General features: G+C 34.0%; 2 protein-coding genes across 12 annotated transcripts in view; one reads left to right on the forward strand and one right to left on the reverse strand.

The window, feature by feature from the left end:
- The window catches only part of LOC138310371 (microtubule-actin cross-linking factor 1, isoforms 6/7-like), a 116,578-nt gene that overhangs the window by 80,265 nt on the left and 9,490 nt on the right, over window positions 1-26,823 (forward strand). For all 9 annotated transcript variants that reach the window (XM_069251568.1, XM_069251565.1, XM_069251564.1 and 6 more), the window contains 15 exons: window positions 25-180; window positions 472-666; window positions 1,013-1,141; window positions 1,603-1,773; window positions 2,966-3,121; window positions 3,430-3,636; window positions 4,426-4,545; window positions 10,517-10,689; window positions 23,464-23,623; window positions 24,304-24,465; window positions 24,813-24,938; window positions 25,297-25,440; window positions 25,727-25,915; window positions 26,258-26,355; window positions 26,660-26,792. In XM_069251568.1, coding sequence (XP_069107669.1) covers window positions 25-180; window positions 472-666; window positions 1,013-1,141; window positions 1,603-1,773; window positions 2,966-3,121; window positions 3,430-3,636; window positions 4,426-4,545; window positions 10,517-10,689; window positions 23,464-23,623; window positions 24,304-24,465; window positions 24,813-24,938; window positions 25,297-25,440; window positions 25,727-25,915; window positions 26,258-26,355; window positions 26,660-26,792 — 2,319 coding nt within the window. The remainder of the gene's footprint in view (window positions 1-24; window positions 181-471; window positions 667-1,012; window positions 1,142-1,602; window positions 1,774-2,965; window positions 3,122-3,429; window positions 3,637-4,425; window positions 4,546-10,516; window positions 10,690-23,463; window positions 23,624-24,303; window positions 24,466-24,812; window positions 24,939-25,296; window positions 25,441-25,726; window positions 25,916-26,257; window positions 26,356-26,659; window positions 26,793-26,823) is intronic.
- LOC138310373 (uncharacterized) lies at window positions 10,485-19,030 on the reverse strand. 3 transcript variants are annotated; one of them, XR_011206413.1, is made up of 4 exons: window positions 18,316-18,572; window positions 17,562-17,720; window positions 17,142-17,204; window positions 10,485-10,624 (listed from the first exon to the last, which is right to left on the reverse strand). XR_011206413.1 is itself a non-coding variant. In XM_069251569.1 (4 exons), the coding sequence occupies exons 1-4, from the start codon at window positions 18,674-18,676 to the stop codon at window positions 14,817-14,819; spliced, it is 432 nt and encodes a 143-aa protein (XP_069107670.1). In that variant the 5' UTR covers window positions 18,677-19,030; the 3' UTR covers window positions 14,641-14,816. The 3 variants fall into 3 exon arrangements, 1 of the variants encoding a protein (XP_069107670.1); XR_011206414.1 differs by having other exon boundaries at window positions 17,571-17,720; window positions 18,316-18,571; XM_069251569.1 differs by lacking the exon at window positions 10,485-10,624 and adding an exon at window positions 14,641-14,880 and having other exon boundaries at window positions 17,571-17,720; window positions 18,522-19,030.

Raw genomic sequence — 26,823 nt, forward strand, 5'->3', positions numbered from 1 at the left:
AACGAGGCAGCTTTGAATTTCCAGGCGAAACTGAAAGCTATGCAGTTGAAAATAGGTGAGATAGAGGAAGGCATGGATGGAGCCATCGACGCCCTCACGCAAGCACACCAAGACCTATCTAAATTTGATGATGTTTCCGGGGATCCAAAATGTCTTGAAACACACATGAAAAAGTTACAGGTGAATGATTTATATATAAAGATTGCATTTATAGTTTGAGAGTTTTGTCAAAATCTTGATTCATTTTCTAAATTTTAGTTCGTTATTTACGCTATGATAAACATATGTATTGTAATTTTCTTTCAAATATACAATAGTTATACAGAATCTTCCATTACATAGATTTTTTTTTTAAATCCATAAGTTATCAGAAGCGGATACATTTCCCATGATTTATTGATCTGTGGTTTCCATTACATATGTTTTTTATTCTTGGACTAGGATGTAAACAATTATTTAATTTTCATTTAGTTACAACTTACGGACCTCAAAGCCCAGGAGACTAACTGTAAAAACCTTAGCAACGCTGTCACTAAACTACTCTCACAAGACGCAGAGGACAGTCCCGCACTCAAGGAGAAACGTGACGTCATGAACGATTTAATGAGAGCGGCTCAGGCAAACGGAAAAGACAAAGAGGCAAAACTTCAAGAAAGTCTCAGACAGGTAATAAATACAATTGAAAATATACAATACTCAAATATCAAAATAATAATGTATGTTTAAATATTTAAAACGGTAAGTTTTGATGCTGATAATTTTTGGTCTTCCTTCATTGAATTCTGGGACAGGTAAATATTGGTCTGTTTTCTTCCCAATAAAATTTCTCTATGAAAAAAACCCCTGATATTCGCAGAAAAAAGTATCATTCGTACATGACACTTTTTACATTGAATATGCGACTTAGGTTTAGGTTTTTTAACAATATTTCAAATGTAAGATTTTAGCGAGTCAATTTGCCTATGAGATGTATTCTAAATTGACCATTAACTATTATATGATCTTTAATCAGGTGAAGAAATACCTTGGTGATCTTGACGACCTCCTACAATGGGTTAACGACCTTCGCATGGAGCTTAAATCAGCATCTCCATTTGGCGCGCTTCCCGAGACGTCAAAGACTCAATATGACGCCTACTTGGTAAGGCTATGACACTATTATACATACAATGTGTTAACTATGACATACTGGAAAGTTTTACTAATAAATCAATCTAAAATAGTCCTTATAAGATGATAGACAAGAATGCTACTGTATAGCTGTTAAAGTTTCGCAGGCAAAATATTTTGTTATTTCGTGACTTTCTGTTTCCAACTTATTTCAGCAATTTCCTTCACAACCTCTGAACGCGGCATTCGCGTTATTAGGATGCGATTTGTAACACTTTCATTGTTGAACAAATTGGCGAGGTATTTAGAACAAATATAATATAATTTGGACACATCGATTTATCGTATATGCCAGTTTTTAACGTCATTGCAGTAAACGAGTTTAGCATTTAGCTTAGTCTATGTTGTAGTAATGTTTCTTGCTACTTTAATACAAATGGAACAAACGATTTGCCGCTTAATTCATTTGTGTCTGTTTACATCTTATTTTAGGCTCGATATGACGCACTCAAAGACAAAGATGAGTTATGTCAGGCGTTAATGACCAAAGGTCATCAGATGTGTGAGAAGTGTGATCCAGACGATGTCGTTCAGATCTCAGACCGTCTCAGGAAACTAAAGGATAGGTGGAGCGATACCAAAGATCGTGCACAAAAGCGAAAGGTAAACTTAAAGAAATCCTGACAATGCAAGTTAAAAGCATGCAGTTGAAATTAAAAAAAAATATTAACGAAATATTTTTTTTCAAAAATTGTTTCTGAGACATCCCCTAGTTATGACAGTGTGGTATCTAAGGAAGTGGCAGCCATTTTTCTTTTGCTCTGCTTAGTAACCTTCACTGGCCAACCCCCTATATAAAGCACGGGACACTTGACACACGTGTATCATTCTAAACATATCTTGTCTCAGATACACATGCCCCGATATTGCAAATAACAATGTCAAATTGAAAATAAACACTGCACTCACCTGACAATATTTCATTGAAGTAATTTGTTGTCAGCTATATCCCAACATATGTCCAATACGAACTAATAAAACACTTCAATATAAACTAAGTTTTACACGTACATGTACAACGACACGTGTGTGTCCTTGATAGTTGTCGCTCGTTCGGGTCAGGTACGTAGTCACGTGTATATGGTCAGTTGAGTGCGTCGGGTACGATGATAAACGTGGAGATATGTGGACGGATTATTTTTGGATTTCTATTCACTTGCGTTGGAATTTTATTTTGAGAAACATCTAAATGACAACTTAGAGGAGTTGACATGTTTTCTTGCTAAAAATAGTTCCATATAGTTTTACAGGTGAGGGTTTTGTTTACCTATTTGTAGGTGATATAACCTGTGGACTGCTAGGTGTATAGGTACATGAATGAGCGCGCGTGTGTCGATTCACGCGCTTTATATAGGGGTCGGTGAGTCGTCGGAATGTAAAACAAAAATGGCTGTCCTCAACCGGGGAATGTCTCATAAACGATTCTTGGAAAAACGAGTATACTTATTTAAAAAAAAAATCATGTTAATAATTTTAACTTGCATTGTCAGCTTTAAGGAAATCCTCTGAATGAAAGATACTGTCATTTAGTCAAATCTACATTTTCTTTATTAATATTGTTGCAAAATATGATCATGTTTCTGGAATAATTACAAAAAAATCAATATATTTTGTAATAACTCTTGGTAATGAATCATCAAATTATATTATTTCATATATGTTATCATTTCTTAATATAAATGAAATATGAAAAGATAAATCATGATAATTCTGGGTTATGGGCAATAATAAATGCCTTCACATACTGATGTGATCGAAATACACCTAATGAGTTATGGGTTTTCTCTCTCGTTAGGAGAAGCTTTCTGAGCATCTTGAAAACGTGGATGAGTTCCATGGCACGCTCAAAACCTTTACTGATTGGTTAAACAATGCCGAGATCGCCATGCGCAACTTCAAATACCCTAGTAAACTTGTTGACAAGGTCACAGTTCAACTGGACGAACATAATGTAAGTAAAACCCTAAAGGAATGGAATGGTAGAAAAGAATAAGTATATTATAAAAATATCAATTAAGAACAATAAGGAAGAATCAAGTAATTTTTTGTGTTTACTCCAACGCAAAAACGGGTCTACAACATCGCGAATATTTGATAACACAAGATATCCAAAAAAAAACCTTATTTTAGTTGTTCAACAGATTTAAAAAAAAAATAAAGAGAATGTTTCTTTTTTCAAGACGATAACTAATCTGGTATTTTAATTCTGAATCAAGGTTACATAATTATTTACTATCATACTATTTAATCAAATTACAGAAAATGAAACATGAGTTAGACCAACACTCTGAACGTATGCAGACTTTGGACAGAACCGGAAGTTACCTTAAACATTTCTGTCGAAAACAAGACACAATTTACATCAAAAACCTTCTAGTAGGCATACGGCTACGATGGAAGAAATTACTGAGAAGAACTGACGAGAGAGGGCGCCTTCTCAAGCATGCGCATAGGGAAGATAAACGGGTAAGTATCTTTAAGAACTTAAATCAAATTAAATTTGCTTAAAGGTAGTCCATACATAAAGACTTTGCTGATAAAAAAAGCTTCCTGAGGTTCCCAATGGTTAATTGTAACATCATTTGTCCTGTGCATAAGGACCAATTTGTAATAAAAACAAACTTTCTTGGACTGTGTAAATTAACTGTTTGTCAATAACATAAACGGCTATTTTCAGGAGAGAATGAGATTTAAATCCTATATTCTACTTTGTTAGCTGTTCATGTTTTCTTCCGAGGATGTGAGCGTTGCTTTCCCCTTATAAATAGTAAGAGCAAGACTATATTTCGAGAAATACCTAAAAGTAGCATTTCACTCTTAAATGGTCAAACTAATTTATTTTTAAATAAAGTAATATAAACCTCTTAAAATCAATGCTTAACACAAATGTTTTGGCTCCCCGAGTCTCAGTATTTTTGCAAGGTGCGTTTACAAAATGCATACTGAAAGTGAATTGAATACATTCATTATTAATTAAAATTATTATTATTTATCATAATTCGAACATTTTATAACTTAGGTAACACAAATATTTGGGTATCAAAATGAGTCTGTGTTTAAAATGAACATCAGCAAAACTTGCCTTTAAAATTTGATCTCACAATATAATCAAGACATCCGCTAAAGTTAATATTTGACAGAAAGAATAAAGATTTATAATACTAATAATGATGTGTGCCTGAGGCTATGGGTCTGGTCAGTACACATGTGGGGTCAGTTTTACTTAATCTCACGTCTCATCATTGTCTTTGCCAGTTCTATGATGCCTGGAAGGGACTTTGTGATTGGCTAGACGAGAGTTCAAAGACGGTGTCAAGGTTTATGTCGCCTGTGGCCCAAGGTTCAGCTACTAAGGAAAACATTGACGACTTGAAAGTAAGTCTTACTATTAGCTAAGTGTCGTTTAATGAGTGAAGATGGAACAGTAACATACATATTGCGGACTATGAAAGTTTCGATAATATGCTACAGATATGGTTATTTGATGGAATTCTATATTGAAGAACTGATAAAGCAATGTTAACAACGTTTTGAAACTAAAGTCAATTGTCATATTAGTGGCATGTAATTGTCACTCATAATATATGGGAATACATACAAAATATCACAAAGCGGATGAACGGCTTTCATATTTAACCAATTAATCAATTTCATCGCAAAAATATTTGCTGAAAAAATGCAATATCTCTGCATAAACATGAACATGTGTTGAACGAAGTAAGTAACATCATTATTAAAACCATCACTTTACATTAATTTCATATCTGAGAGTCATATAAATTGAGAGCAAAAAAAACATACGGTCAATATGTACACCAGAATTTTTTTTTATTAGTTTAAGTCTTATACATACCATTTTACCCGGTTGGGGCAAATTATTTGACAGTTGAGCCCGGGGGTGTTTCATAGGCAACACTAGTATCTGATACAACAAGCATTTCATATAACGTGTGTACTTATATGGAACAATAGACATATAATATTAAGTGTGACGTTAGGATACTCGATATCGAATGAGAAAATAGAATTGTAATGGTAAACAAGATAGAACATAATGAAATTGTTGCTGAACCAGAAAAGAAAAAAATAAACCTTGAATATACTAACATGTATGCATGCACTTTCCAGAAAATATTTGCTGAAGCATTTCATAAGGTATTTAAACACATTTTGTCAGACTGGTTGAACATGCTTTCCCCTCCATGGTATTGTCTCATCATTTCCGTTGTATCCGTCTTTTATTTCCTTCAGTTTATTCATTTCCAGTTTCAATCCAGTATCTTCCAGTTTCAGTTAACATGATTTTTGTATCTTTGTGTACCATTTAAAATCAAGTCCAAGTATTGTGCAATGAGTGACACATGTCTATGTATTTATTAGTTCAGTTTTGGTTTTACATTAGATATCCATACACATTATATCTGTATTTTCCTTTGTGTACATGAGTGTCATGCTTTCTGTCTATGTGTGGGGTGTAGGAATCGATGTGTGTGTCATGGCATGAATCAAAGCTGTATTTGTAAATTACAGAGTTATCTGCTCTTTCGGGTTGGTATTGATTATGACGTCATGTGTCTGTCAGTATAACGTCACATTTTTCTGAGAAAACGTCGTTCATAAGACAATGACGTTCTAATTGATACATATCCGCAAGGGACGTAACTCTCTAATTTGCAAATACAGCATATATTGGGAACCTCCCTTTTGGTGCACATAATTAATGTAAATCCAACTGTATACGCCATTCGTTTATGTAAATATTTTATAATTATGTATATCGCCATGTGTAATCTAAATCGCCAAAGTTCCTTACCTATATTTATAGAACTGTATGTCATTTGATTTGCAGATAAAAAGGGACAAAAATGTGGACAAAAATGTGTAAAATGTCAACTCGATATAGAAAGATTTTTTAATGATTATCGCTCAGTTTTCACGGAACAGTTATCTCCTATTTTAGTTGTTATATTAGTATCAATAATTTGATCGTTATTGCTGTTTTGTTAATGTAAAAGTATCGATGCCTGTGTGATAAAGGGGTTAACAACATATTCTGAAATTAGAACGTGTTTAACATTTATTTCTTCTAAATTTTATTGATAGTGATTTTACTTAATTCAATTCAATAACCAATAAATTACGGTATTGTAACGATATTCATTTAACAACATGCAAATACATATATTCAAATATAACACGGAGTAAAACATATGTTTTGATTAAAAGGTCACCTCCTATATACATATGTACATACATTTAAATAAATATTAGTATTCCTGAGCTGGTCACTTTAGATGACCCTTTTCACCTTAAGAATTTGGCAGTTTAAGCTATATCCATAAATTAAGTATGAATGTCATATTGCTTTATCATCAATATTCATGTAAAAATGTATAGGGATTAAAATCTAAGCTGAGGTCAAATACATTTATCAAGAAACTGTTTAGATACTTTGAATGGACATTTGTTGCCTTGCTATAGAGATCAGTCGGCCTTTCAACACATTTTCTCAATTGAATGAAATGATTCCTCGATTTGTTAATGGACAATATATGTAAACCCTGGATAACTCTTCTACTCACAGTGCCCTAAAATAAATCTCTATCTTTACCAAACTACCTTGAGCATTGTCATCTTACTGAAAAGACACTTCTGACTGAAATTGAATTTGTACTCTTTACATGAAGAAATAGGGTTATTTTATTACAACAAAAATGTTATTATTTGATTACTTACTGTTACTGCTGATGCTATGTTTTAAAGACATCATAATGTGTATACATATTAAGATGTTTGCCGCAAGACTGGGTTAAGCTAACAGTATTATAGAGCCCCGGGCCAGTCTGTGTGTTGACACGAGACGGTCATCTCTCACAACACTATTGGTCTTTTCTCCTTGGCCGTGCTATCTTATACTACGTGGACAAAAGCGCGCGGCTAGTTCAAACTTCCTTTCACGCATTCCTTACCTCCAACAAAAGAGTTAAGTTAGGAAATCTTTTTTTCCTTTTATAATCTTTTCTATATGTAGTTTTTAGGTAGTAGTTGTTGATCCCAGTGCATCAGATAAGTTTAAACCCCAGAAGTTCACTCGTGCGAAAGGAAAGTCCACGGTTCACTGCGCACGCAATACGATTGGTTGATGACTAGACTTTCCTCAGGTAGACTTACATAGGTGTATGTTTCATGGCTGTGATGGAATGCTTGGGGACACCGGTTATAGCTCTATTATGAATTATTGTAAACGTGCAAGCGGAAGTTACTCATAATTCGGATTTACATGTGTGCGCTTTAGAATTCCATTGTGTGAATATTTGTGATATTTGGCTCAAACTGATCGGACTTTAAATACACAGGTAAGTTATGTATTTCTTGAACAGGTGTGGCGGGGTTATCCCAGTCTTATTCATGCATAATTACCGTGGAATCTCACCCTGTATCTTGTTGACCTAAATTGTCAATGTACATCGTTTGGTTTCTATTTATTTCCTGTGTTTAGAGTGAGATAGGCGATGATTTATTATGGAAAACGATCAACACATTTACTCAACACAGGATGTCCATGCAGTTATTCTTTCGATAGCCATCATATATAACCAAATTTGGTCAGAGTTAATTTGTATATTGTCATCAAGCGGTGTCAAAACGATTAACTATTAAGAATTTGGATCGCCTATTCGATTCCAGAATATGCTTTTAATCCCCACGTTCGTGAATTTTCATATCATGCATTGTTAGTATGAATGATGATAATGAATGATTTCATAATGACTGATTGGTTCATCATTTTTAAGTGATTGGAAGGATGCATAAAATGTCTGACAAACTACGTCTTCCATATTTTAATTTCTTAAGGATTTGGTGTAAAGTTAAACCGAATCTGGTTACTATGCCCAAGTTTTCTTCTCTCTATTATAACGCTGGACTAAGAAAACAGCTGCCATGTATATGAGTGACCTTGTTTATTACCTCCCTTGAAAGGTCACATATGACTTTATACTATATGTAACTATTCAGCTATTTTAGCTATGAACTGTTTCAAAATCAAATTATTCATATAGTTGAACAGTTCAATATAAGTCTTATCCGATATAATTATGCATAATTTACAATATTTATTTCTATAAATTCAATGACTAGTCCCCGCATACAGTCTATGAAGTATATGATAATGTAGCATATAACCTGAAACATGAATACATAAATATACATAGTATATCAATTAGATACTGCATGTACCTTTTAATTCACATCGAGTTTGCTAAACAGTATACCGTCACCTGAACAGACGGTTCACCTGCCCTTATTAATCATAGTTGTCACTGGTAGCTTCCCAGACGAGCGTGTATAACCTTGACTTATTCAGTTTTATGTGATACTTTTTGTAAGTAATTTGAAACAGTGGTATGCCTAAGTGACAATAAGGTATTAAAATTTTAAAATTGAGCGATCCATGTATGAATACCGGTCCTGGCAAGGAAACATAAAATTCTACAAATAAGTTTTTACATTCAGTGATCATATTGTAAAACCATGTACAATGTATCAATACCAGTCATAAACACAAGTTAATGGTTAGAAATTGATAATTATTGTTTCCTACCAATAATAATATCCATCGTCTTATTTGAAATCTTGTATATATATAATTCCCTGTTATACTACAAAGAAGCATGAGCTGAGGAAGTTATATATCCACATATTAGTAGCATTAGACTGGCTTAGGAGCATTTGACATGTACAGTTGCAATATGATTGTCAATAGTTTCAAAGATTTTCTCCTGATACTCAGGCTTCGTTACATAACCATACTTTAAGATATAATTTGATGACAAACTAATTAGCATAAGTTAATGAACTGACAATCTAAGGAATTTTCAGTAGCACGCCTTTTCCATGTGTCTGAAATCAATCAAACAAGTTTCACTTGTCAAATAACTTTCATATGCATGTTTAAAAAACTGACACATCATTTACCTACGTTTATTTCTATTCGTCACGCTCTAATGCGAATGCTCATGTATTTGTCAACTTTACACACAATGAACGTATGCTAAATTATGCGAAGTTTATGTTGTAAATGAATGTCATCAATTAAAGAAAGAAGTACTTAGAAAGTAAGTTTGCCTGTCACGTGGAACGAACAACATATACAACATCTGCTGTGATTTATATAACATGTTGATACGGTTGTATAAACTATGACGTTAGCTATAACACATGTACATGTACATATATCATAACTTTCGTTATTCTTATCTTTAAATGCAATAAACCACATAATGTGATATGTAAATTTCATCCATCTTATTTGAGGCAATGTTTGTTTATACAAAGATTTGAAAACAATGGATGGAAATGTTATATTACGTGTTGTATGTCATTAAATGCAGGACACATCTTTTTCAATTATCTGTCACTTGATATCATTTTTTTAATATATTTTTTATCTAAATTGACAATAACATTTATATGTAGGTCATCTGTTCGTTTTGTTATTGTGTTGATGTAGGAGTTGTTTTGTCACAGATGTAAGATATCGATCATAGTGTATGGTTTGCCAAAAGGATTTATGGCGTTTATGTCCATTTGTCAATTTAATCTATAAATTCGTTAGACTTTCACAGCTGCGTGCTTAAGGCTTACTCGTGTTAAGTAGATTCCAGATCAATCAGGACAAATGATATGCTTACTTTCTATGAATAGGATAGCTCATTCTTGATTCAATTCTTTCAAAATTATAACATGTTCGTTGCCATTGTATTTATTGAATCATAGTCCTACGCTGTTCATTACAAAACTACATCCTAAAGTATTGTGTGTTAATGTTTTATATGTACTGCAATGATACACGTTTATAACAAACTAGCTTACACCAAGTAATTTTGTCGTTGCATTTCCCGTTAATATTCCTGTACTATGTTCATATAACGAAGTTCCTTATAACCGTGTTTATCTGCATATCTCACACTTAACAAGAGAAACACACATCTTCGAATTTATGTAAATGTAAATTCATTTGTATTGTTTAATATCATTATCCTAAAAATTCATTATTGCATTCCTTTTTGATGACATCATTTTACACTGTTTACACGCGATTGCATTGTTCAAGTTTGTATCACTGCATATATTACAACAGATTTTTATATATATGTTTCGGTTCATGATGGATCATGTTCCCGATTACATCACTCATATGTCAATACCACAAAACCTACATTATCTTCTATCCTACTCTATCTACACTAATATGCAATATTCGTATTTTTATTTGACTGATAAAGATACCTATCGATATACTTGTACATGTACTAATATGTCGTTATCCATCCCTTACTAACAGCGTTTCCAACACGAACTCGCCGGGAAACATACGACGTTTTACTCCGCCACTCGTCTTGGTCGGAACCTTAAGGAGAGGTGCACCAAGTCCGACCCAGAGCGGGAGGTCCTCCAGCAGATGCTAGATGATCTAAAGGATAGATGGAATTCAGTTAGATCTGTGATATCAAGAAGGTAAGAATTAGTGTATTACATTAAATCATGGGTTATTTGTAATTTGTGCATGAATTTGTCTGGTTGCTATGAGAACATGAATACAAAAAATATGTAAAATGAAATGTTCGCTATGCAGACATTATGATGGTTCACATGAAACCAACAATATAAAGAAAACAAAATTTTATTTAAAAAAAGCCGTAACCATTATAAAAAGAATGAATTTAAGCATCCAAATAAAGTAGTCAGGATTACAGTCGACTCCAGAACGCCGATAGTCCGGAAAATGGAATTCAACGGTCAGCATTTCTGGTGTGTACCCCTCTATTTGGAATATGTTTGTATTGTATTGGTGTCTTATTGTGGTATAGTTTATCCCTGTGTCAGATACAACGCTATACACCTATCATTAAAATCAGAGAAGTGTTTATATAGAGCAGACTGTGACAGAGCAGTTTTGTTATCCGACAAACTTCAACCCCTATTCATAATCATCATTTGATGTTTCCTTTGAAAGAGGAGTAGTCCATTCGAAGAAAATAGGGTGGTTATCGTTTATATCTAAACACAATATCAACTCTCTGTGAAATATCTCAATTTTTTTGTCCATAAACATAAGTTTACTACCCACTGTTTATGTGAAGGCAATCACCTCTGTTAAAAGAAACCTACTGTTTATACACAAAGAACCATACATTTGATGGTTAGCATGTCTCCTGACTATCAATACAAAGTCAAAAGGCTCTCAGTTTCATTTATGATGTTAACATACTTAAGATTTTTTCTGCGTTGGAGGGAACTCTAAAGATAAAACTAGAAACGTCTGGGAATACTCCAAAGAATCTTTTGAATATTTGACATAAAATGGCTGACTCATCTTATTCCACAAATAAGCAACGTATTTACCATTGCATAAGAATTTTGGTTTTAAATTAGAAAACTGTTTTTTTTTCTTTTTTCCCCATTTTAATCTCTGTTTCTTTAAAGTTTTCGATTTGTATGGTGAAACATAATTATAAAGGGAAGCTTTACAGGATATCACTATCATGTTTGGCGCGTATATACTCATTTACGAGATAATTTCTGTCTCAAATAAACCAGGCGTACCGGTGCAAATTGAATGAAATAACCGTCCTAACGACAGATAGACGTGACATAAATTTGGGTTACCTAGTAACACAGGAACCCAATACCCAATCCAGTACGAGCGTAATCGGGCGGAATGACATCCTGTACGGGGTAACCACGTACTCGTGTGAAACCTACACCACATCACATCCATTTCCGTTGTGAAATGTAAATTTCACCTAAATCGCTTAATAGCTGAATATCGAGTTTTACCTGTGAATACGCTATGAACGTTTGCAAAATTGCATGCAGTGTGTTTTTGGAATCATTATATAGTTTGTACTTTAGTTAGTGGTCAGGATGTTATGACTTTAGACACATGTGAATGGTTACTTGTTTGATCACTTTTTGTTAGACTTCTCCTATATCTTAATTTAACAATATAAACGTTTTCTTAAGTGTTGTTATTTGACGTGAGGTTGTCCAAAAACCTGGATCATCTGGATGTGTCAGTATAATCTTTTGTGTAATATTTGTTTAAGTAGTTATCTATAGGTTTCTGTCTTTGGCAATTAACAAGCACTGTTCAATCTTTTTGGGGCTTCCCAAGGTTTTACACTGTATCCAACCAGACCGCGGACAAGTCTGTATGCTTATATGACTTTATTTCGTCAGTGTGCATGGCGCTACCTTATTGGCGCATTGTTTTGTTTACTGGTCACATACATCGATAAGCCACTTTGAAGTACGTAACTGTCAACACTTTATCAAAACTTCTGTCATAGCTTTATGTGATCTACGACCCAGCAATATGCCATGTGTAAAACTCTCTCAATTACTGGGCTGTATAAGTGTTTATATATCTCCTTACAACGAACGGTCAGCATACCGACCGGATGTGTGTCCTGCTGATAGGGTCCGCTATATGGTCCCTAGATAAGGGCCCATACACCAATTATTTGGGTGTTATCATATAGTAATAAAACTGTTCGAACCTCAAAAGTAAACAGGTAATTTATTTCGTGTTCCTCTTGTAAGCGTATATTTCCTGTTTCCTCTTATTTTAACGGAATCTAATAGGATCGAATGGGAGCTATTTATATGTTTTCTGTTCTTTGTGTAGTATAGCTTCTTTGGAAATTATTGAATCTAATATGGGAAGCAATAAAACTTTTATCATATTAAATAAATCTTAATCGATCCCAATCAATGGTGGCATGGATAATGCCTCTGTAAAACATGATGACCGTTGAAGAAATTGTTAAGTATATGGTCTTATTTGCAATTGAAGTGTTCCTGATACGCTACAATAGAAAAACATATTTAAGAGTCAAATAATAATACTCTAATACATCATAGGAGTATATGTCCTTAAATACCGCCCTAGTGTGGCTTCAGAGAGGCGATTAAATCCGTGTAGGAGTGATACAAGTACCCGTAACGTAGAATGACGAAATGATAAGTAAAGGTTGGTTGTATAGAAATATGTTGCCAACGTCGTGAAGTATTCTCGGTCCGTGTTCTCCTAGTGTTGACAAATTCTAAGTAAACAGTTTATGTATATACTGTATCTGCGGGTAGGCTAAGATAAGTGTAGGTTCTAGTGCTTTGGGTAGATACAGGGTTGGTGTATAGCGGCTGGGTACGGCCTCTATTAAGGTGAGTCACTGTGACAGTCTAAGGTATCAGTAGGTACACATTGGTGACTAGAGGGAAATTAGGACGACGCAGACGTACTACGATTAAAAGTTTTATCGTTACTTTAGCCAGAAATCGAGTAGCAATAGGAAACACGATCCAGAAATTGCATTTACAAGACATGTATTAATGTTCTATTTACAAGAAATGCATCGTCTACAAAGCCCTCAATACCAGTTATAGTCATCACAGATTCAGTGCATTTTCTGATGTCCTAGTTAAAACATGGAGATGGGTGCATATACCGTTTCTTATGGACTTCCTGGTAAGATTTCATAAGGAGGTTGGGAATTTTTTTGTCTCGGACTCTCTCTAAAATACTTGTATATAGTCTAATATTTGACATCAATTGTCTTACTTTCTGTCGTTGTGCTTGGCATGTGCTAATAATTCTTTTTGTGTTTCCGCATTCTGAAAGCTGTTGAATGTTCCTATTTCACTTATGATATGCCGGGAATATGTGCCGTTACAATTAAACTAATTGACACAAAATTTGAATTGTTCACAAACAGAACATGCTGGAATGAAATGCCGAAAGCTATTACTAAAACTTCGCTTGGTGACTAACAGGTCATTTAAATTACCGATTATTTTGTTGTTTCACTTTTGAAAATCTATCTATTGAAAGTGATAATCTATAACACTTGATAGCTTCCTTGTGATATTTAAAGAACGTCCTCAAAGTGCCAATAACATCTGATGTCCTTCCGGCGCCTGTTGACCTTACAAAAGGTCACTGAACTTTATACTATTGTAACAAGATACAACTTTGTACTTTAATTGACTGCGCACGAAGACAGCATCAGACAATCTAAGAAATTTTCGTCAGTCACTCAAATTTTAAAATATTAACATTATTAAGAAATAACGATGTCATTAAAATCAAGTCACGTGAAAGTAGCATTATTTGCAGAAAAGTTAATTCTGCTCCTTTTTACAAGCTGCTAAGTAAAATATATATTTTTAAAATCTGATTCTTTTAAAAGGTATATAAAGCAGTTTTATTATGCAATATGTCTGTTAATTCAATAAAAAAAACCAATTGATTTCCAATCAATATATTGAATGTAATACATTTTTTTTGTCAAATTAACGTAAGCTTTTGAAATGCTCATTCATATACTGATATATATTTTAGTTTTATTCTGTTTTAAAAAAGGTCAGTGACCCTAAGAACAATCCCTTATTGTGTTTCATTTAACAGTCAGCTATTGTTGTGAATATACCTTACCTTGCGATTAATTCGATGGTAAGAATACTTACAAAAAGCGTGCGTTAACATTTTCAATAAAACGAAGAATAAAACATACTAAAACATGTTTTTCTTAAATCAAATGCAGTGTAGCTGTATTTCGATGTTGAGTCGTAACATCTATATTTCAAACGCAGGTCGGAGTTGACAATGTCATTAAAACCGCATTTACTGGTTGTTCGGAACCACAACTGTAATATAAAAATGGAGATGTGGATTCAAAAACTCTGATGCGAGAGTTAACACCTGTGGTAAAGTTTTATATGCTAAGTTTAAATACTCGCAATATACATTGTATAATAAACAGGTCAGTCCCCTTCAAAATTATTTTTTCATCATTTCTGTAGGCTCATTGATAAATTCCCGTTATGTCTTGTGGAATTTCAGCAAGCTTCTTAATTATGTTTTTAGTGGTTTTTAAATCATTTGATGGATGCATAATTTCTGTCATATTTATGATTATTCATGTACCTTTCCATATATAGCTTAATAATGCAAGACTTTCTGTTAATGAACGTCTATGGAGGTCGTTGTACTGGCAGATGTACGTTTGCTAACCTCTAGATTACATAATGGTGCAACCGCAAAATGTATAGTGAGTAATAAGACAATCAGAGAAGAACCACTTCATTTAGCACACGTAGGTATTATTTAACAACTGAATTCAAATGAAATATAAAGATAATATAAAAAATAAAAATAGTATCCCATAAAAAGGAAATCAGGAAAAATACATAGATATGATATTGTAAGTTATAAAGAACACATAAATAAATCAAGATTATTGGCTACTAGGCGATTGGGTCCCGTAGATCGTGAGTTCATGCTTTGTTAAATTGTGTTTCTTTGATATATATCTTACGTTCATAGATAATGATCAGCATTATATTCTTCTGGAAATGTTTTCTATGGTATGTACCATGCTTTCAGTTTAATTGAATCCATAAAGAAAAATGTTGAAATGCATTGCGTAATTGCAAGTCATTATTTTATATGACACACTCGCCTGTTCTTTTTGATTTTTTTTATCTCATCGTAAATTATGTAAGTGAAAACATGTCAACTATAAAAATACTGCATATGTTTTTGGAATGAATGGAGATATGTTTTGTTATGTGTGCAGCTGAATTACCTTAACTGGTTATACAGGGTGTCAAACATTATCATGATCTACATTTGTACACCTGCGTTATTACACTTTTTATTATCTCAAATACCATGCTTTCGGATTATTCATTCAACGTTTATGTGAACAGACTAAACATGATATTCTATTTTCTAGTTTATTTTTTTCGTGTGAGATATGAGCCGATAGCGTAGAAATGGAAAGAACTATAACGAAATAAAGCTAGAAGGACCAATACTACGCTTTTCCAAATTAGTCGGCAAATAATTTTTCCAACAGAAATGATTGAGATAAGTAAATGAAATCTTGTCGCATGTTATCTACATATTCTACGTATCTGAAAAGCGATCGAAGTGTCAATTGTTTTCAAAAAAGTATATAGACATCTATATTGTTTGAAGATTAAACAAATGAAGCTAAACCTGATTGAATTGAATTCATATTCTGCATTTGTATCAATAGATCTAATTACTGGTAAACACTTATAGTTAAAAACCCCACTATGTATTTGAAACAAGAAAATGGCACCCGAAGCTAAACCTGATTGAATTGAATTCATATTCTGCATTTGTATCAATACATCTGATTACTGGTAAACACTTATAGTTAAAAAAAATATGTATTTGAAACAAGAAAATGGCATCCATGGAAAACACTCAAAACGTCTTTCCATATTGCAATGATTCCTTCTTTACAAGTAATTATCCAATATAATTACTGTATATTGGGCAGTTGTCTAGTACGAATCATAGGTCAGTGTTTTTTTTGCTATTCTCCTGCTCCATCCTCTAAACCCTGTATGCCCTGAACTATAGCTATTAATATGATTGAAATAAAATAAACCAAAACAAAGCAAATACATTTGTGATACTGCCGCAAATAAGACTGCCTTTCACGTCTAGTTTCCCCTGAGTAAGTCACTAGGAAAAAAGTAAAAGTGAATTATATGGCCGTTGTGTGCTTTTGTACAAACAGTTGTATAAGTGAATCGCAGATATGACAGAGTCGGGACAGCGCTAATAAAAAGTGTCTGCTTCTGTCTGTAGATTCTCTTTCATTCTTAACAATGTTTTTATTATGCATGGACATTTATCTCACAATTGAGAGTAGAACATACAGAAAAGGAAGTTTTCTTTACTGGTGGTTTATTTAAATAATTAAAACAGACATCAATTGGGACGGAAGCTGTCAGTTTCCCAATAAAACGATCCCCCAGCGTGTTGATATTACAGAATGCCTTATTAGCTGGTTCACGATTGCAATAAATAAATCATTGTTATAAACAAATAAAAATCCTTACCATGATGTGTAGTATTGTCACATTACCTATATAGACGTTGGATCATTCTAAGTATCATTATTTTTCTCTTAACAAGGCAGTCCATCCACCTGAAAACATTAAACTGTATCAATTAAATAATAATTAAAACAAATTCAAAATGATGTAAATTACAATGGAATTGTATGAATCTTCTAAATAAATGATTTGTATGCGATTTCACTACAACATAAACAATTCAATAATATACCACTTTTCTTTCAATAAGGCTGATATCCACAAAAAAGGCAGCAAGAAATAACAATTAAATTAAAAATATTCCAAATGATGTAAACTGCAATGAAATGTGATTAATCCTTCAATTTGTATACGATTCACTACAACATAAACAGTACGCGAGATACGATAATACTGATATCTCCCTGTAGCCTTAAGTTATGAGTAGGGGTACGCGAGGCCATACATACCGTCGTTACCTGTATCTACCTGCCGTCTGACCTATAACCAGTCGTCGGATATTGGTTTCACCTGTTGCCACGTCCTCTATTGATACCACACAGCTTTTAAAGGATGGAAGGAAATCATGGTGATGGTTGGATTGACTTGTATGGGTAGCAGTGTTGTACCTGAAGTTCAATAGACTTACGCATATGTATGCTAAACATGGGATGACTACAAATGAATGTGCTTACGCGTAGTTAGACGTATGATGGGCTGACCAGTGAGCTATTTATATACGGTGACTAAATACCTGTGATTGTGTGCGTTGGTGTAAAGGGACAGTGGATATCTATCAATATATATATTTTAAAGGGCATGGATGTGTGTACATTCGGATTAATGAGGATTGACATTTATTGTATGGAGTATGTTCTTTGAATACCTGGAATATATCCTGTGTACATATCTACAAATATACACGGATTTATGTACAATTAAATGCGTCACGTGGATCTATATATAACGTACGACTTAGAGATAGACAGAACGTAAGTTGATGTCACGTACCTCGAGTGTGTACATTTCCCGCCATTTAAAATCCATATAAGGATAAAAACAAAACCTACCTTTAAATAGCTTTGCTCAAGACGATATGAATACGTTCGGAATTCGTGTCTATTTAAAGCTTAGGCGAAAAAGTGCGAGGGAAATGTGACCCTTGAAGGTGTTTTGTTTACAGAACTGGATAACGTATTAGACTAAAGTATTGTCAATACTTACCTGAGAACACCTGAGTTTGTTTGCGGCTGAAGTCACGCCTCATCGAGCAGACGATACAAATCCACCACGCTTATGTATGTGTGTGAAAACGTCGAGGCCATTTTACCTTTAAAGATTCGCAATGGATTGCTCAGTTCATAAGTGATGGATATCCTATAAGGGGCTACTAACTAGTGCAAAGCCCCTAATAGGGGTCATGGATTTACCTGATGGAGACGACATAAATAATGGGGAGTGGGACCAGACCCAGATTCCCCGGCTGACATTTGTAGCTCCAAGGTGAGTTGGTCACAACTTTCTGGCCTGCGATACACATATGTGCTATGGCGGATATCTTTCCGCTTTGTCGTGAACAGGTCATTTTACATCTTATTGGACCTTAGGCATATTTATGCATTCGTCTACATATGTTTCCGAATTGAAAACAAATGTTTTGCATCGCTGGCAATTCGATACTGGACGCTTTTTGTATCATTCATGACTAGTATTTTTTTGAAAACATTGACAAGTTGGTCACTATATATATAACTGGTTTCCATCATTTTCACACCTGTATGTATGCGAGATGTGTTTGATGTATATAGATATCGTTTATATCTCCAGTATGGATGAATATAGTCTGCAAACTATATCCAGCGTAAGGTTATTTTTATGTTAGAATACCAAATACTCCATAAAGGGCTGTTCATTTAAAGCAAAAACCGCAAAGGTGCACCCGGCGTGTACGAGTAATGAATTTATAAAATTCGGTTACTATGGTGATCTCTTTTCAAGTTATACATGATTTTCTGCTTCATTGACACGTACCAGTATATACGGGGTGATTATATCTAGCTAATGCCATTAAAACTCAATGTGTTTGCTATAAACATCACACTGTAGTAAGTACCATTACCTGGAGATCAGACGGCATATTGAAATATATGAATAGAGTTTATTAATCCAATTATGAAGAGAGCTTTACCTGTCTAATCCCTCAGGCGTTTGCATGCTGTACTTATATACATATGTATGTAGTGTAGTTACATGACTGTCTACATGCAATATTATATATGTGTGTAGTTGATTTATTCATCTGGCGTATATTCACTGTGTATGACGACGAGATATTGAAATTTACGGTTTAAAGATGTGAAGGAGGGACATCGTAGATGTATTTTCTTCATTGTTAGAGTCTATTTTTAATCTGTAATTTGATAGTTAAAATTGTCTCTTTTCGTCAGTGTTCCGTTAGTGTATGCCGTACAATTAAATACCTTTGAAATGTTTGAAGCATTATGAAGCTTTGAATAGAGTTCAAATGAGAGCATATGTACCACGTGGATTTTCTGTTGTCAAAGTCATTTAAACCGGTCAACCCACCATATCCCCTCCAGGTATTTGCTTATTGATATTTGTATATTAAATATTACATATAAGTATATGAATACATAACATATAATAAAATCAGAAGCCTGATGTTGTTCGTGTAATATTACGACACAACACCTTTAAGATCACGAAGGTAGACCTGTATCAGTTGTGGTCGTGCATAATTCATATGCGCGGGGAATAATGGCGGGAGATTAATGTGTGAGCAGACGATAGCGTCAAGTAGCAGCTGGGACTTATTGATTTCTAATACATTTATCCAAACAAAGTTTGTGCAGCTTAAGATGTTCATACCTGGGACTGCCACAGGTATCGAAATACACGAGGAAAAGTTGTTTAAGTATATGTTAACAAATGAATGTAGCCAGTAGTGTGTGTTCTGTATGACTCGTGAAACATGTGTTTAAGGAGTAGTGACTGCAGACTTTTACATGTTTTCAATACACTGGACCTATTTGCTATTTACATATTTATCATGGATATGCTCAGTGTAACATTTTGCGATGATGTAAGGAACATTTTGGTTGTAAATAATATTGGTTGGTTTCTGCTCCCTTCTCTGTCAAGCTCCCCCAAGTAGGTAGACAGGTAACAGGAATGTTGACAGTTCACACATAATCCTGATGTATGGTCCATATGAATGATATTAAAACACGCCTACAGGTAGCTTTAACAAAGCCAAGTGCCTACCTGATATGAATTCAATTTAGCACTAGAATTCTACCAAATGGAAATTTACAAAAAAAAAAAAACCAGAAACCATACGCATGACCATGTTTATTTTGTCACATAACCAGACCTATTTATACGATCAATCGATGTGGAATGAATTCAAGTTTAGGTCAAACTGTCAAAAAGGCTCATTCATGTCTCCGTTTATAATTTCTTGTATGTTTCATGTACTTAACATATTTTATTATACAATGACATGTTCTGCCATTTTCAAAATTTAAAGTAAAATATCACCTGAAATTTGAAGATGTACAGATACATGTTATATACAATTGAAGAAGGTGTTAGTGTTTTGGACTGAAGGAGGCCATATAATGGCTGAATAATTATTCCATAGAGATTTTTGAATTTACTTGCCTTGATGTCGTGTTGGTTGCATTTGAATTGACAGATTTAATGTAAATATAATAGAATCGGATGTGATTGCGTGCTGAACATGTTCGCTTCTTCTTAGCCAGAGTGTACAAAAAGGGGTAATTGTAGTATGCTAGTCAATTGTGGAATGTACAATAGGTTAGACTCCACACTGCTAACGTTATAGATCAAAGGTGTTCGATCAAACACCTGTTTAGAGTCACAGCTGAGACTTGACAGGTGATTCAGTGTATATATATGTGGATGAGTCCGTGACATTGTGTACATTTGTACATCCTATACCGATACCAGTGTGTCAGTCTAGCGATATAAACAGAAAACCCATTGTTTAACTTAATTCAATTAGTATATCACCTCTATGCAACGCTTTTTCATAGCTAATTTAGGTAAGTTAACTGAATCAAGATTGCAGCAATAAGGTACGTTATATTTAGACAACGGGATACATCAAAATGATAAACAAAAAACAAAACAACAAGTAACATCACATGTGTCAGCAATTGCGAATACTTATTTTAATATAATCGATTTAAATGACTCAAGACACATACAAAATGTACAAGCCACAAATATAGCCCCTTACAATTAAAAATACATTCTCCGGATTGAAACAAACTTTTACTCCTGGACACTATATTGATACTGTGTCATTTTGTTGATATTGTTGTGAAAAAAGCTTAAAAACATTTCACAGTCCGTATTTCATTCATCTCCAGAAAGTACAATGAGTATAACTACTTGGATATTGTAAAATGATTATTATATACTAGCCGACAGAAAATGTAAAAGATTAAAGAGACAATAGCATACTTAGATTGAGCATTGAATATATATAATAACTATTTTGAGATGAAACAACATGATGATTCACATGCGAAAGAAGACCATCTAAAAGACCCCAAAATAAAAACAAAACGCGTCATAGATAAACCATTGTCTCCTGCTATCGTAAGTACAGGTTTGGTATCAATGAACGCCTTATTTAAATCTAAAACTCGCCACGGGTTGTAATCTTCGCTGATCACAGGTTTATGGGTACTTAAGATTTCCTTACTGATAAGATCATCTCGCCAGTGTTTATAAAGATGGTGTTGGTTTAGCCGACTTAATTACTTCGGTATAGTAGGGGACATGATCATGATTCCTTAAACTGCCGATAAAGCCTGTACGCCGACTGCAGTTTTCCAAGCACGGAAAAATTAAACATTGTTTCCCATTTCTTCTTCGTTGCGCTGTCTCCAAGTGAAACCCGAACCCAATTATTTTAACTACGAGAACATGGGATCAAGAATAGTTCGTTTTATTCAATGAAAGTCGCACAACAATAACAGATAACTATAACTAAAAATTATAACTAAAAAGATCGATACAAACTTTCCATTTTACAAAACAATACTTCGACTCACAGGAATGCTTAGCTTCAGACTTATAAATGCCAATTAATTATTTGAAATGAAGACGCAAACATTCATTCGTATTTTTCAAAGAATATGATAAGATATATAAAAAATCAACCAGTGATAATCAGTTTGCATACGTTAAAATGCCATATTCAAAACCAATGAGCATAAATAATTGCATAAACATTTTAATATAACGAAAACATTTAAGATACCTATATAAGATATGCTTAATACATGCATTTTAATATTGTGTAAACTTACCTACATCAAATCGGAAAATTCTGAATTTCATTACAAGCCTTGAATTATAACCTTTCCTCTTTGAATATCGTGTATCCTCTTTTAAATAACTTTCACTAGACGGTAGGTGGAGACAGTGTGATATTTACTTTAGTGATTGACAGATAAATTGCCTACAGAACTGACAACCTATTGTTATACCACCACGATATTCCTGATTATAGGGTGTCTGTATAAAAGTGTAAATGACCCCAGTATTATTGATGACACGACCCGTACTCTACCTAGGTCAAATCCACAAAACTCAAATCTGCTTTAACCCTTTTGTATTTTGGAAATTGCAATTTTCTAATATTTGAGTTTGATTGCGGAAAAAGCTGAAGAAAACGAGATGTCCAGACTCCCATGCAAATGATAATATATACACGTATAATAACCAAAATACCTATTTTTGAACAACTAAAAATAACTTTACATAAATAGGAAGCTTAAAAGACCGATTGCTGATTATTGCAAAACAAAAGTACATATGCGATTTTTTAAATAAAATCATGTAAATGGATATTTCACTAAATTAAAAAAACAATTCCGTCTTGCAATCATTATGCGAACAGAAAACATAACGAGCATTGGACTGCAATACATTTATTAAGTAGTACTATTGTAGGCTTCATTTATTTAACAATACACCAAAGACGGCTAATGGGAAGTACCAGGTTGCTATGGTTGATTGATTTCCTAGTTATCTAGTGGTCACATTGTCCCACAGTTTATGTTATCATAAGGATTAGAACGAAGAGGCCTATACAAAATGCCTTGTATTTTGATTTAAACATTCCTCCAATACACAATAAAAATACCGATACCAATGACTATTTACTTATTGAAAACAAAATCGTGATAAACCAATACATTCCTGTGAATGCAAATATTAGTCAAATGATTACTATGAAAGTATATCATAATTACAATTGAGTGGTTCTATTCCATTTGTTATTCATGTGGACTTATGTTTGTTTCATTACAGCCAGAACAAGCTGGACGAGGCGTTACTTACGTCAGGGCGTGTGACGGACGCTCTGACGTCACTGCTGGAATGGCTGGGGAAAGCGGAAGCCACCCTGGCAGAGGACCAGCCCGTCCTTGGAGACCTAGATACCATACACATGCTCATTGAGCAGCACAAGGTATGTACCGGAACCGGAAGTTGATTTCATCCACGTTAGTCAGAGTTTTTGAACTGATTGTGTGATTCACAATTGATGTCAGTTACACTGATCAAACAACCACAAATGTCTAGGCGAAGTGTTACTTGACTTAGGCCAGGATTGATATCAATGGTCACTGCCTCAAGCATGGACAATTGGCCGTGTAATTGTCATTTGGTAGATATAGTATTGTCGCATTTGTCCGGTAAATTAATTTGACAGTTACTCACTGACTGGCCAGTCAACGATGTTGACCCTTTCTGACTCACCACACACAGGTAAAACTAGTCCCGTATGTGTGTATTAGCAATGGTACACACATACAGACATAGCATTTCGCCTCAATTCACAGATGTTTACACATGGACACAGAAATAGCATACACGTATTAGCATAAAAAAAGGAAATTTATCAAGACTATCAAAATGCCTTTTGCAATGATATGGAATAATTTCAATGTCTATAAAATATGCAAAGACCGTAATTTTACACTCTCACGACAAGATTTATAAAGAATTGCTGAGTAGAATCAATAAAAGTGTCACATTTACTCACAGCCTTGAAAACCTTGGTCTGGTAGATAAATTCTTTATTACGCATTGGTGTCTGCATATACTGTATTGGTGTCTCGATTGATTAGAATTGATTTTGCTTCTTAGGGTATGCAACAGGAGCTTGGAGCTCGAGAACAGACCGTGGCAGCCATGAAGGCTGCTGGGAACGTATCAGCGGCACACCTAGAGGAGTTAGAGACGACATGGGATCGGGTCAACAGACTCAGTGACCACCGGGAAAACAAATTACGGGATTCCCTTCAACTGGTATGTTAATTTAATATGTATCCTCTAGTCTCATTCACTATTCATAAGCATGTGAACAATATTAATTATAACCCTTATCATCTGTCGGCAATATCTAAAGTCCCAGGGAACGAAAACTCATTTGCAATATTGGAAATAAAACATTGGATATATTCTGCGTTATTGAAATTATCCATGTCGATTTAAAAAAAAGATCATGAAGAACATATATTTTACTTTTACCAAACTTTTTGAATAAGACAATTTCATAACAGAAGTTAAAAACGGTGAGTGTTGAGTAATATTTTTAATTGTTAATTAAAATCATGTTAGCATTGAGTAACAATTCGCCACAATTTTCTCAACAGGCTGAGGAATTCCAAGATGTCGTCCAAGTGATGCGCGAGTTTCTACCTCAGGCAGAAGCCGAACTTAAGTACAAGGCCCTCCCTGACGACGAAGTAGCAATCATTCAGCTAATCGAGAAACATGAGGTTCGATCTTTATTAAAAGAAAATACAAAGTATCTTGAAATCATTTTATTGTATTATTACATTCTGTCATATGCAAAAGATGAAAAACAAAAATAATATAAAAATATTAAAAAAAACCAACAACATTCTACTAATTTTCTCAAACGCTGATATTATCAATGTAATGCATATCATGGTAATAAAGGTCATATATTAATATTGTATTCGTAGTCACCAAGTTCTTTTTCTTGATTATTAATGAAAGGAAATATGATTAATAAAAACAAGCTTTTGTAATGTAATGGATTAAAAGAATTTGGAAGATATTGAAAGGAGTAGTGTTTAGTGTGTCTAACACATTTTATATTTCGGTTTGCAGAAGTTCCAGGAAGATCTCCGGAATCACCAAGAATGTGTAGATAAAATAAAACTTTTAGCCGAGGAAATTTTACAAAATTGTCATCCGAACGCCATACGATTTGTGAAATATTATCTTACTATCACACAAACGCGATGGGACCAGGTATGTGTATTGTATTGGTATGTTTTCATAGAAATATCAAATGTATCGTGATAATGAAATATTAATATAACTTTATAACACACAGTAATTGTATCAGCTTTACAGTGATATGGATAATCAAAACAGTATGTGTGATTCAGAATTAAAGTTCGTTATGTTGATCACACAAACTTACAAAATAGTCTACAAGGCTTTCGATTCATGAAAGAAAATACGATTTTTTGCATGATTTTGTTTTCTGAAAACATGCTTTTTTTCCTGAAATACAATTTTTGATTACTTGCAGTTATTACAACGGGCAAAGAATAGGGGTCAAAGGTTACAGGAAGCTCTGCGAAGTATCCAAGGCAACGCAGCCCTCGTGGAGGATCTGTTGGCATGGTTAACAGATGCACAAGTTCTACTCTCAACTAAAGAACGTGACCCCATTCCAGATGACCTTAAGGTCGTGGAGGATCTCTATAAAGATCACGTGGTATGAAGCTTTATTATACTCCCCGCAACGAATATAAGGAAGCGTATACTCGAATCGGATTGTCCGTCTGTCAGTCTGTCTGTAGACACAACTTTGTCCGGCGAAACATGATTTTGATTAAATTTTGTAAACAGATAACCGACATATAAGGGAGTTGCGTAAACTATATAGAGTTCTGCAAAGTCAACTATTAATAGAGTAATTATTAAATTTGTGCAGCGGAGATATTAGTCGTCCACTCTGTCAATCTCAATTCGAATTGATATGCAGTATTTTGAAAAGCACATGTCTCGATATTTGCCCATTTGAATGATTAACTTGTATGTTTTGCTTCTTTTGCAGGAGTTCCACGATGAAATTACCAGTAAAAATAATGACGTAGAGAGATTGACGAAAATTATAAACTCGGAGCCAAAATCTCCGGGACGCATTCATGGCAGGTAAGATACACGTACGGTTCGTTATATGAAATTATCAAAGACTTACAGGTTCGATGAATTTAAAGCGTGCGAATGAACTAGAGCTTTACCGCTTATGTGTTAAAGATAAATAAATAAAGCTTTTTTTGTAGTTTAATTAGGTACAAAAATATGATAAATTAATAATGAAATTATGATAAACGATTTAAAGAGCATTTTAATCAAAACTGGGTTTTTCGTGGAATCCGTTATTTATAATGACATTAAATTTTCGTATACAGAAAGTGTACGTATTTGGGCTAATATCCACACTTTTCTTTTTTAGCAATATGAAATTAAATGAAAGTGATATTTACAACCCACGAGTAATAACGCTACAAAACAAATGGAGAATCGTTTGGCGCATGTCTGTGGACCGGAAGAAGAATTTACAAGATGCGCTTGACACGCTGCTTGAGGTAAGTTTCGTGGAATTCACATGCATTATAG

This window comes from Argopecten irradians, chromosome 16 (assembly GCF_041381155.1).
Source record: "Argopecten irradians isolate NY chromosome 16, Ai_NY, whole genome shotgun sequence".
Lineage (NCBI taxonomy): Eukaryota > Metazoa > Mollusca > Bivalvia > Pectinida > Pectinidae > Argopecten > Argopecten irradians.

Bases quoted from the DNA above. Each gene is read 5' to 3' on its own strand.
- LOC138310373 (XM_069251569.1), bottom strand. From the start codon at position 18,676: ATGACCTGTTCACGACAAAGCGGAAAGATATCCGCCATAGCACATATG. The intron at 17,205-17,570 runs GTAACGACGGTA...TAATGTTTTCAG, and splicing joins CAGACGGCAGGTAGATACAG to GTGGATGGACTGCCTTGTTA. The intron at 14,881-17,141 runs GTAATGTGACAA...TTTATATTACAG, and splicing joins ATGATCCAACGTCTATATAG to TTGTGGTTCCGAACAACCAG.